This window comes from Panicum virgatum, chromosome 1N (assembly GCF_016808335.1).
Source record: "Panicum virgatum strain AP13 chromosome 1N, P.virgatum_v5, whole genome shotgun sequence".
Taxonomy (NCBI): domain Eukaryota; kingdom Viridiplantae; phylum Streptophyta; class Magnoliopsida; order Poales; family Poaceae; genus Panicum; species Panicum virgatum.
In genome coordinates, this window is record NC_053145.1 from 4,465,960 (window position 1) to 4,475,532 (window position 9,573).

The following is a 9,573-nucleotide window of genomic DNA, read 5'->3' on the forward strand; positions in this document are numbered from 1 at the left end:
AGAATCGAGGAAGAAGGGACTGTATAAGAAGGGAATTCCTATAAAAATTCCACCGGAGCATCTGTCACTGAGATCGGAGTGATTTTCTTGCTGCAATATCAGTCCGTAACTATATAGCAAGTTGCGTGTAAAAAATTCATGGGATGGAGCGTCCCATTTTTCTTAAGGGTCAGTTGGATCCATGCCACTCCAATTTCTTGAAATTGGGTGTCATGTTGAAAATCATGCCATTGAGTGGCATGATTTTCAACATGACACCAAATTTCACGGAATTGTGGTGGTATGAATCGAATTTTCCCTTTTCTTAAACTAGACGCTTGACGCTAGCATTTCCGTTATAAAATTATTAGAATGCCACCGAAATAAAATTCCGATGTGGCATGGCAAGTGAAGAAAGGAGAGAACGAAAGGAAAAAAAAAACGGTGTCGCGTGCCGGCAACCGGGTCGATCGATCTATCGTTTCTTCCCAAGTTCCCAACGCATTTTCCTCGACCTCCCGATCTGCTGTACCCGCCTCCGCCCTGACGCAGGTGGTGCTCCAAGAGCCGGCGGTCCTCCTGCCGTCGTTGCCGCCCGAGGAGGAAGCAATCAAGCAACCCCGAAGGGCCCCGCGGCGGCGTGGTCATCCCCTCCATTCCGGCGACACCGCCAGACCCTACCTCTGCGGCGGCGGCGGACAAACCCACCAGTGGCGGTGCCTGGAGGCTGAATCAGCTGCGCGCGCTGTGCCCGACTGGCGACTGTCCGTGCGGTCGGCGCTAGCGGCTTGGCGTGCCGCTGCCTGCTAGCGTGCGTCCCAGCGGTGCGGCCTTGCGGCGGCGCGTCGGAGCGGGAGGGCGGCACGCCGGTGCGTCGCCGTGCGCAGGCGGATCCCCGCCGCACGTGCTCGTAGAAGCAGCCAAGAGCCAAACAGGTTAGTCCTTGATTGTCGGCACATTATTCAGTAACGTCCACCAGTGGGACATCTGCAGCCAGCCAGTGGCGATTCAGCAATCACTTTCTTCCCTTCTCGCCCCCCCCCCCCTCTCTGTCAAATAATTGGATTTCGTCCCCTTCCTAGTGTTCAAGTAAATAAATGGAATCAAGTAGAGCTAGCGAGTTGGTAGAATCAATTCGTGCTGCTGATAACTGATCTAGTGTTCCTCTTCTTCTTGGCTACACAAGAAATTTGCCATAGCTGATCATTGTACATGCCTGAAGGTAACTATCTTTTTTTTCCTTTGGAAACTGCCATAGACACTTAGCATTGGAGAAGGTTATGTCTAATGGATATTTATTGTCTTCTCTCTCCTCTAGACACTACCCATGGACACTCAGCATTGAACCTTATGATGCAGAATAGTAGTACTTTAGTTATCAAGATGAATGCATTAATATTGAACTGGTCCTTGTGCATATGACCTACAACGCAACTTACTAGATAGCGGATGACATGCCAAGCTTTATATTGCCATTGCCATTGCCATTCAAGTGATGGAATTTAACTTTCAGGTTTATGTGGCTGTTCATAATTTGGTTGCATTGAATATTTGTAAATACATTGCTGTATAGTTTGATTTTCTATATTTATCTGTAGGACTCAAACAGTGGAATAAAACAAGCCATGCTGAAAAGCATATAGCACTGTAATAAACCTGGGCCAACATACCAGCTTCTTGATCCCCAATTTGCTCCAGGAAAGGCTCTAGATACATTTACTTTTACCTAGCCATTTCTAGGAGTAATCCATGTACTGCTCCTCAACAGTTTTAATATTTTGGTTAGGTCTACCATGATCCAGCAAGACCCTTACCCTTCTAATAGCATCATTTTCATGTCGTCAAATTTCCATCAGCGTGATCCAATAGCTTAGCAAGAAATGGATAGAAGACCCCAACCTATGTAGAACCATAATGATGCAAAATTGTTATTGTCGCTAAAAATAAAATGCGAGTCTTATTAGATCACATTGCTCATCAGACACATTCTGTAACAACAATAATAACCAGTCTGGACTAGAATAATAGCCATAGGTCATGTCTTGCTCCTCCTTTTTTTATAACTCTTGCTTGTAACCTTTGTCTCCTCTCTGATACCATTGTACTTCCAGGATAGAAGGAGGAGGCATCTGCACACCTACGAGGCAACAAAGGGATACCAGGAAGGGCAACCTCTTGGGCCCTGGCAGTTTATCGATGTATTTCGTTATTAGAGTAGGAAAGAAGTGGCATTTGAGCAGTCTTCGAGGGCACGTAACCCCGTTCTTGAGCTGGGTCTCAGGCGCCCTAGAGTCCAGAACCTTCTAGAAGCATCAGGATAGCTAGAGCATTGCTCCAACCCCAGTGTCAGCCATGTCGGAGAAGCTGGCCCCTGAGAAGCGCCACACCTTCATGCACAACGGTGAGCTGCCTCCCCAATCGCACCTTCCACGGTCTGCCTCCTCCAGGGCTGCCCCTACCCGTTCTGACCTAGGGCAGAAGGTGTTCGAGTGGGACCAGACACTGGAGGAGGTGAACATGTACATTGAGCTCCCCAAGGGTGTGCCCACCAAGCTCTTCCGCTGCACCATCTGTTGGACAGAATTGCACTGTCACGCTAATTTGTCGGAATCAAATCACTCAATTTCTTCCTTACTCTCTTAACTATCTTGAACACACACAAGAAGAATGAGAGATCACTCAAAAAAACTATATTAATCTTGTAGCCTCACACTACAAGCTTACACACAATGAAACACACTAGATTGTCACAACCTAGAACAACTTGCTTGATCTTCACAACCAAGCACTACCACACTCTAGCTTGATCTTCACAATCAAGCTCTATATGCTCTATATCTCATGTTCTATATCACATACTCAACACATGAGGGGTACATGTCTTTTTATAGGACTTACAAACCGTCATACAAACCTACAGCTCATTGCTAGCTAAGTACTAGCTGGTTCACTGTTTTTTCCAGCTCATGATCAAAACCAACTTTGCCTTTCCTTTGCTTCCATGCATTCACTGCATGTTCTTGATCCTTGCAGTAGTAAACCTCAAGTTGATTACCTCTAGATACAGCTATGCTCTAGCTAACACTAGAAACTACTAGCTGTCAATTTCATTTTGACTTTGACAACTTATGCCCATAGATTCATGTAGATGCATCTACACATTTCTTATGACAAGATTATTTCCAACATTCACCCCCCTAATCTTGTCATATCAATTCTTCGATGCGGATCACCCGCATCTCATCCTAGCAGCCTCACACCACTATCACTCCATCATGGCTTCATGCCACAATCTTCTTAGTAGTTTCACACTATCATCTCCTCCTAGCGATATCACACCGCTGTCATCTATTAAGCAGCATCACACCACCTTCACTTGCTAGCAGCATCACACCGCCATCGTCTTCTGGTAGCATCACACCACCCTCACTTACTAGTAGCATCAGAGAAGAGTAGGTTCGTCGCTGGCATAGCCTTCAGCAATCAAAGCCTTCTCCTCCTTTCCTTTCTTAGGACATTCCCAAGCATAATGTCCAAAATCTTGACAGTTGTAGCATTTCACCTTGCTTTTGTCTTTGCGCCCTTCGCCACCTCCACGGCCACGCCCTCGTCCTCGCGACGAGTTTTGTGCTCTTGCCATGAGAAGTTGCTCTTCTGTTTGGACCTCCCGTCCCTTGAGTAGCTCTTCATGTGCTTTCAATGACCCAATGGCCTCTTCCATGGTCATCTTGTTGATGTCGTTGAACAACACCATTGACGAAGCAATATTGATGGAAAAGGAAAGGCAAAGTTAGTTTTGATCATGAGCTGGAAAAACAGTGAACTAGCTAGTAAGTTGGTTTTGATCATGAGCTGGAAAAAACAGTGAACCAGCTAGTACTTAGCTAGCAATGAGCTGTAGGTTTGTATGACGGTTTGTAAGTCCTATAAAAGGACATGTACCCATCATGTGTTGAGTATGTGATATAGAACATGAGATATAGAGCATATAGAGCTTGATTGTGAAGATCAAGCTAGAGTGTGGTAGTGCTTGGTTGTGAAGGTCAAGCAAGTTGTTCTAGGTTGCGACAATCTAGTGTGTTTCATTGTGTGTAAGCTTGTAGTGTGAGGCTACAAGATTAATATAGTTTTTTTGAGTGATCTCTCATTCTTCTTGTGTGTGTTCAAGATAGTTAAGAGAGTAAGGAAGGAATTGAGTGATTTGATTCCAACAAATTAGCGTGACAGTGCAATTCTGTCCAACACCACCCAGGCGGGACACGTGGAGGTTGGCATCCGTGGCAACCCGTCATACCTCAACGTCAGTGCTTCTCCTCAATCTCCCATTGACATTCGGTTCCACTCGATTACCTGTTGATAGATGTTTTCCTTTCCCCCCTTGAATTTTGTTGCGTGTGGTTGGGGATTTATGCCCTTTTTTGGGTGCTTTTGCAGCACGACATGGCGCACCCCGTGAAGACAGACTCCTCGTTCTGGACAATAGGTGCGTCCCAATTCCATCACCTCTGCAATTTATTGTTTTCACTGTGTGGATTTGTGAAATTTGATGGCCTCTGGATCTAGACATTGATTTGTGTATCATTTCTGACATTATTTGAAGACAGTTAGTAAAATTATTGTTCTGTTTAATTCATCCGTAATGCGAGCTAATTGCCCTGCTAATTGTCGAATTGGCTTGGTGATCTCACCAATTCAATGTAGTGGTTAGTTAATCAGCAGCTTTCGTGGTAACTTTTGTACATTATTGGCTGGTTTTAGTCTTGGTCAGGGTTAGTTCAGAACTAGAAAGCAGAAACCGTCGGTGGATAAAAATGCTCCTGAATTGGTATCATTTGTTTTTTTACTTGCCATTTTAGATAACAGCTATGTCTCCAACACTTATCTTTGATCCTTCATGACAAAAGAAGTATCATTTTCATGTTGGAAATCTTATTGATTGTGTATATTACTGGCCAAAGACGTCAAAGTTTAACTGCATGCATGCAAAATCAACATCTTTGAGAATGGAGGTAGTAATAATGAGATTCCTTTGTCTTTGAGGTTGCTTTGCTGCACCCATTGGCTATATATATATTTTTTTTTTGAAATCTGAGTTAGTGGGGAAGTAGAAAGACTAACAAGCTTTTACTACTTGATCTTGAAAGCAATAGAGATTGCGTGGAAAGATTGATTGATTAGGGTTAACAGGTGTGTTACATATATAGGCAAGGGGATGAGAGGTTTATAGAATAGGGTAAAGTCCATTTTTGGCCATCCAATTCTTGCCCGAGTTTGATTTTGGCCATCCAACTCCAAAACCGGGTAGCCTTGACCATCCAACTCTCAAAACCGGTCACATTTAGCCATCCTGGTGGTTTTGAGTGTGGTTGTGCTGACGTGGACGCCACATGGCTATGGGGCCCACCTGTCAGCCCTCCTCTCCCCCTTCTCTCTCTTTCTTCTCTCCTCTCCCTCACCCTCCCCTGTTCTGTGCCGCGGCAGAGGCCGCCGGCACAGGTGGCCGGCGATGCCTGACGGCCAAGCCACGCCAAGGACGACGCCCTGACCAGCCTGCGCCCGCCACCGCCCCGTCCCATCGCCTCGGCCACGTCTCGGCCATGCGCGAGCCCTCCCGGCGCGCCGCACGCGGCCTTGCCGGCCACCACGACGAGCGTTGTGTCCTTCACCCCGCGCCCTCTCCTACCCAGCTCTCCCCTCACTTGCTTCGCGTCGATGCCTCCCGCTTCCCTCTCCACTCCTCTTCCCTCCCAGAGCCAAGCCGAGCTCCTCTCGGAGCCCAGCGAGCGAGCGCGTCCCGTGGCGCACGCAGCGCCCACACTCGCGGCGCACGCAGCGCCCACACTCGCGGCGCACGCGCGGCGCGACGGCTTGGCGCGGCGGCCGGCGGGGGTAGGCGGCCAGGAGGCTAGTGGAGCTGGCCAAGGGCACGGTGAAGCTCACCGGCCAAGCTCAGCGTGGGGAGTGGCGGCGAGGAGGCGGGTCGACGACGTCTGGCGGCGGTGGCGATGGAGCTCCGCTGAGGACGACCTGCGGTAGGGGAATCGACCGGGTGAGGACTGGAATCGGGCGAGGAGAGGACGGGGAAGCTCCCTGCGCAAGAAATTGAAGGGAACCTCACCAGAGACAACGAATTGAGGGCGGCCGGCGGTGGGGGAGAAGGTTGCGCCGCCACCGCCCCCTGCTCTCCCGGGATCGACGGCGGCATAGAGGAGCAGGGTGGCCCGCGGGGCGAGCAGGGGCAGGGACGCATGGACGGCACCCCGAGGTCCTCGAGGAACGCGCGGGAAGGCGAGCGGGCGGCCCCTCTGAGCGGCGGCGGCGACAGGGCAGCCTCGAGCTCAAGCCATGGCCGGGGCTCGGCGCGTGGCGGCGGCCTGCCCTGCCTGCCCTGCCAGCACCGCTCGAGCTCCGCCGCGGGCCCGCACCGCCGGCTTGGCGAGTTGGAGAGGTGCGCGGGGGCAGGGCGGCGGCTGATGCAGGGTGAGAGGAGGGGGAGAGGAGAGAAGAAAGAGAGAGAAGGGGGAGAGAAGGGCTGACAGGTGGGCCCCACCGCCATGTGGCGTCCACGTCAGCAAAACCACAATCAAAACCACTAGGATGGCCAAATGTGACCGGTTTTGAGAGTTGGATGGTCAAGGCTACCCGGTTTTGGAGTTGGATGGCCAAAAATGGACTTTATCCTATAGAATATACCAATCAGATATCCCCTTGCCTAGCCTAATCAACAAGGCACGGTGCTGTGGCGCCCTAGGCGCTCCGGGCCATGACGATGTCGACGAGGTCGCTGGAGAGGGTGCCATGGAGCCAGGACCGGACGACACAGTCCATGCGCACCAGTCCGGAGAGGGGCGCGGGGGGTCGTCTTGGAGGACGTGATCCTGCAACGAGTACTTCCCTAGGGTGAGAAGAAACTGCTCACGCCACTTGGAGTAGCTGCCGGAGTTGACGTCGAGGACGAGACTTCGGATGTTCTGCACAACGACGGCTTTGGCATGTAGATTGAGGAGGGCGGCGGCCTCGTGGAGAAGCAGGGTGCCGTGGAGTTCGCCGGGACACTCGCAGTGCACAGACACTGATTCATCCGTGTGGTTGCTGGCGGCGGCGGTGGCCTTGTGCTCGCGGGCAGCGCGGTCCAGGGTGGCGCGTGCACGGGTGGCCGCGTCGTCACGCTCCTTGGAGGCGGCGGCGGCCTCCTTCTCGGCCTCCGTGGCGCGCGCAAGGGCGGCAGCGCACTCGGCGAGGCGGGCCTGGCAGATCTTCTGACGCGCGGCGTCGGCATCAGCGGAGCCGTCCATCGGGTAGCAACGGCGAGGGGGGCGGTGCGAGATGGCAGTGATGGCTGGAGAGGGCTGGTGCGAGGGTGGGCGTGGCGCGAGGGAGTCGCGCACTTGTGGCGCCGGGGGCGGCGCCCTAGGTTGCGGAAGCGGGATCGAGATCCCGGTCTCTTGATACCATGAAAGCAATAGAGATTGCGTGGAAAGATTGATTGATTAGGGTTAACAGGTGTGTTACATATATAGGCAAGGGGATGAGAGGTTTATAGAATATACCAATCAGAGATCCCCTTGCTTAGCCTAATCAACAAGGCACGGCGCAGGAGCCGGCCCAAGCCCAGGCGCAACACACGCTTGGGCCCATCACGCATGCACACATACAACTGTCTAACAGATCTCTTATAAATATGTTTGTTGGTTTAGTTCACTTGCACGGCCAATTAGGGGCATAGGGATTAGGGAAATAGATTCTTTCTCCCAATTTGCCATTATTTAATTAAATGCTGCACGTTTCAGTCTGCAGAGCAGGTGAATTTGGGGATGCCCTTTTGCTACATGTAGCAATCAGGATGTTTTGTGCTGTGGTGAATTTTAGAACAGCCAGTCCTTGTGGGTTGTTAGCGATAGTATTGTAGCATGAGATTGTTTTTTTAATATATATTGATGCATAAGTATATTGTTACAAGAACCTGCAGCCACTCACACATAGTTGTATGGAGATTCTGTATTGGCATTTAAGTCAGCAGCACCTTTCCCACTTAAATTAGTTATTAACTTGGAGGATGGTGATAACAATACAGAGGATAGTGAGATGCATATCACACTGCAAAAAAGGGAGAAAGGGAAGACATGGTCATCTCCAATACAAGGGCAAGGTCTTTTGGATCCGTATGCTGCAGATCAAGAGCAAAAACGGCTTATGCTGCAAAGGTTTCAAGAAGAGGTACAGCCAACTTTTTGTACTAGCCGTGTGCATCCCTTTTTTCATATATTCGGTCATGCTTTGCTGTTGGAGCCTAGTATTTTCAGTTATCTTAAGTGTTTATAACTCACATATGATCATCTGACTACTGACATATGATCTGACAGCTTGATGGGGTAGACAAGTGGTTGGAACATGTTTTGTCTTTAGTAGTGTGCACGTGGAAAGTTGATACTTCATCCCTTTCCCTAGACAATGTACTTGTCAAAATTACCCTGAATGAGCCATTTTTAGGATACTATGTCCAGGCTGTTGGCAGTTATTAGCATTTAGCAGTTTTGTGACTCTGATTTTGTGAATATAAATGAGGTTACCCTGGCTTTAAGTAATGATCATGCCAACTTTTTGTAGGATCCTTTTGAGAACTGAAATGATGTGTATTTCAAAAGAAATTGGTTGATGTGAAAATCCAACATGACGTGTTCTAGCCTTACCATATGCGTTTCCAGCTTGAATGTGCATTTACATTTTCTAATTCTGTTATTTACCCATGTGTAGAACCCAGGGTTCGACTTTTCTCAGGCTCAGTTCAGTGGAACCTGCCCTGACCCAAGGACCTTCATGGGTGGAATACGCTCTGACTGAAACGTCCAGCCTGAACGGCATAATTCTTGCTACTTTCCTGCAGCTATCTTCGGCATCTTGTTAGATGCAGCGGCTGTACCTAATTCTTATGTAAATTGGTTGGTGTTTACCTTTGAAATAATGATGTGTGACCCCATTCCATGACTCTGTGAGTTCAGCTGATTGTAAATATTCCTGAACCGGGCAACCTGTGCTTGTTTAGCCCCGAGCTTATAGCTATAGGGTCATCATTCGGTGCTCGACTGCTCGTTGATGAATCAGTATCTGGGAGAATTGATGACGTGGCAGTTGTTTGGTCATATAGGATTTATTCCGGACCTTATTCACCCTGTTTGCTTAGCTTGTTAGCTAATTAGCCAGCAGTGATTTTCTCACACTAAATCAGCATCAGCTACTAGTCAGTCAGCAGTATTTTTTTTTCATAACAAATCAGCATTAGCTATCAGCCACAGCCACAAGGCCTAAATTGGTTTATGGAATGTTGCAATGCCTTAAATTTTTAATTGCCGGCCGTTTGATACTCATTCATTCTCGCTTCTCTTTACACACTCGTAATCGGATTTACCCTAGCTCTGTTCCCTTCAGCGCGCGTTTAGTTCCCAAACCAAAAATTTTTGGTTGTCAAATCAACAGTTTGACCAGATATCGGGAGAATTTTTCGGACACTAATTAAAAAACTAATTTCAGAACTCACCTGGAAATCGCGAGACGAATCTTTTGAGGCCTTTGACCGCATCATTAGCACAAGGGGTT

At 49.0% G+C, this 9,573-nt stretch overlaps 1 protein-coding gene across 3 annotated transcripts; it reads left to right on the forward strand.

Moving 5' to 3' along the window:
* The first annotated feature begins 412 nt into the window (after positions 1 to 412).
* LOC120654715 (nudC domain-containing protein 2-like) lies at positions 413 to 9,119 on the forward strand. Of its 3 annotated transcripts, none has more exons than XM_039932329.1 (7): positions 413 to 914; positions 2,091 to 2,380; positions 2,453 to 2,549; positions 4,228 to 4,279; positions 4,414 to 4,462; positions 8,054 to 8,196; positions 8,734 to 9,119. In XM_039932329.1, the coding sequence occupies exons 2-7, from the start codon at positions 2,332 to 2,334 to the stop codon at positions 8,818 to 8,820; spliced, it is 477 nt and encodes a 158-aa protein (XP_039788263.1). In that variant the 5' UTR covers positions 413 to 914; positions 2,091 to 2,331; the 3' UTR covers positions 8,821 to 9,119. The 3 variants fall into 3 exon arrangements, with proteins under 3 accessions (XP_039788263.1, XP_039788265.1, XP_039788264.1); XM_039932331.1 differs by having other exon boundaries at positions 2,096 to 2,380; XM_039932330.1 differs by lacking the exon at positions 413 to 914 and adding an exon at positions 1,001 to 1,201.
* The last annotated feature ends 454 nt before the right edge of the window (positions 9,120 to 9,573 follow it).

Bases quoted from the DNA above. Each gene is read 5' to 3' on its own strand.
- LOC120654715 (XM_039932329.1), top strand. From the start codon at position 2,332: ATGTCGGAGAAGCTGGCCCCTGAGAAGCGCCACACCTTCATGCACAAC. The intron at 4,280-4,413 runs GTCAGTGCTTCT...GTGCTTTTGCAG, and splicing joins GCAACCCGTCATACCTCAAC to CACGACATGGCGCACCCCGT. The intron at 8,197-8,733 runs GTACAGCCAACT...ACCCATGTGTAG, and splicing joins TGCAAAGGTTTCAAGAAGAG to AACCCAGGGTTCGACTTTTC.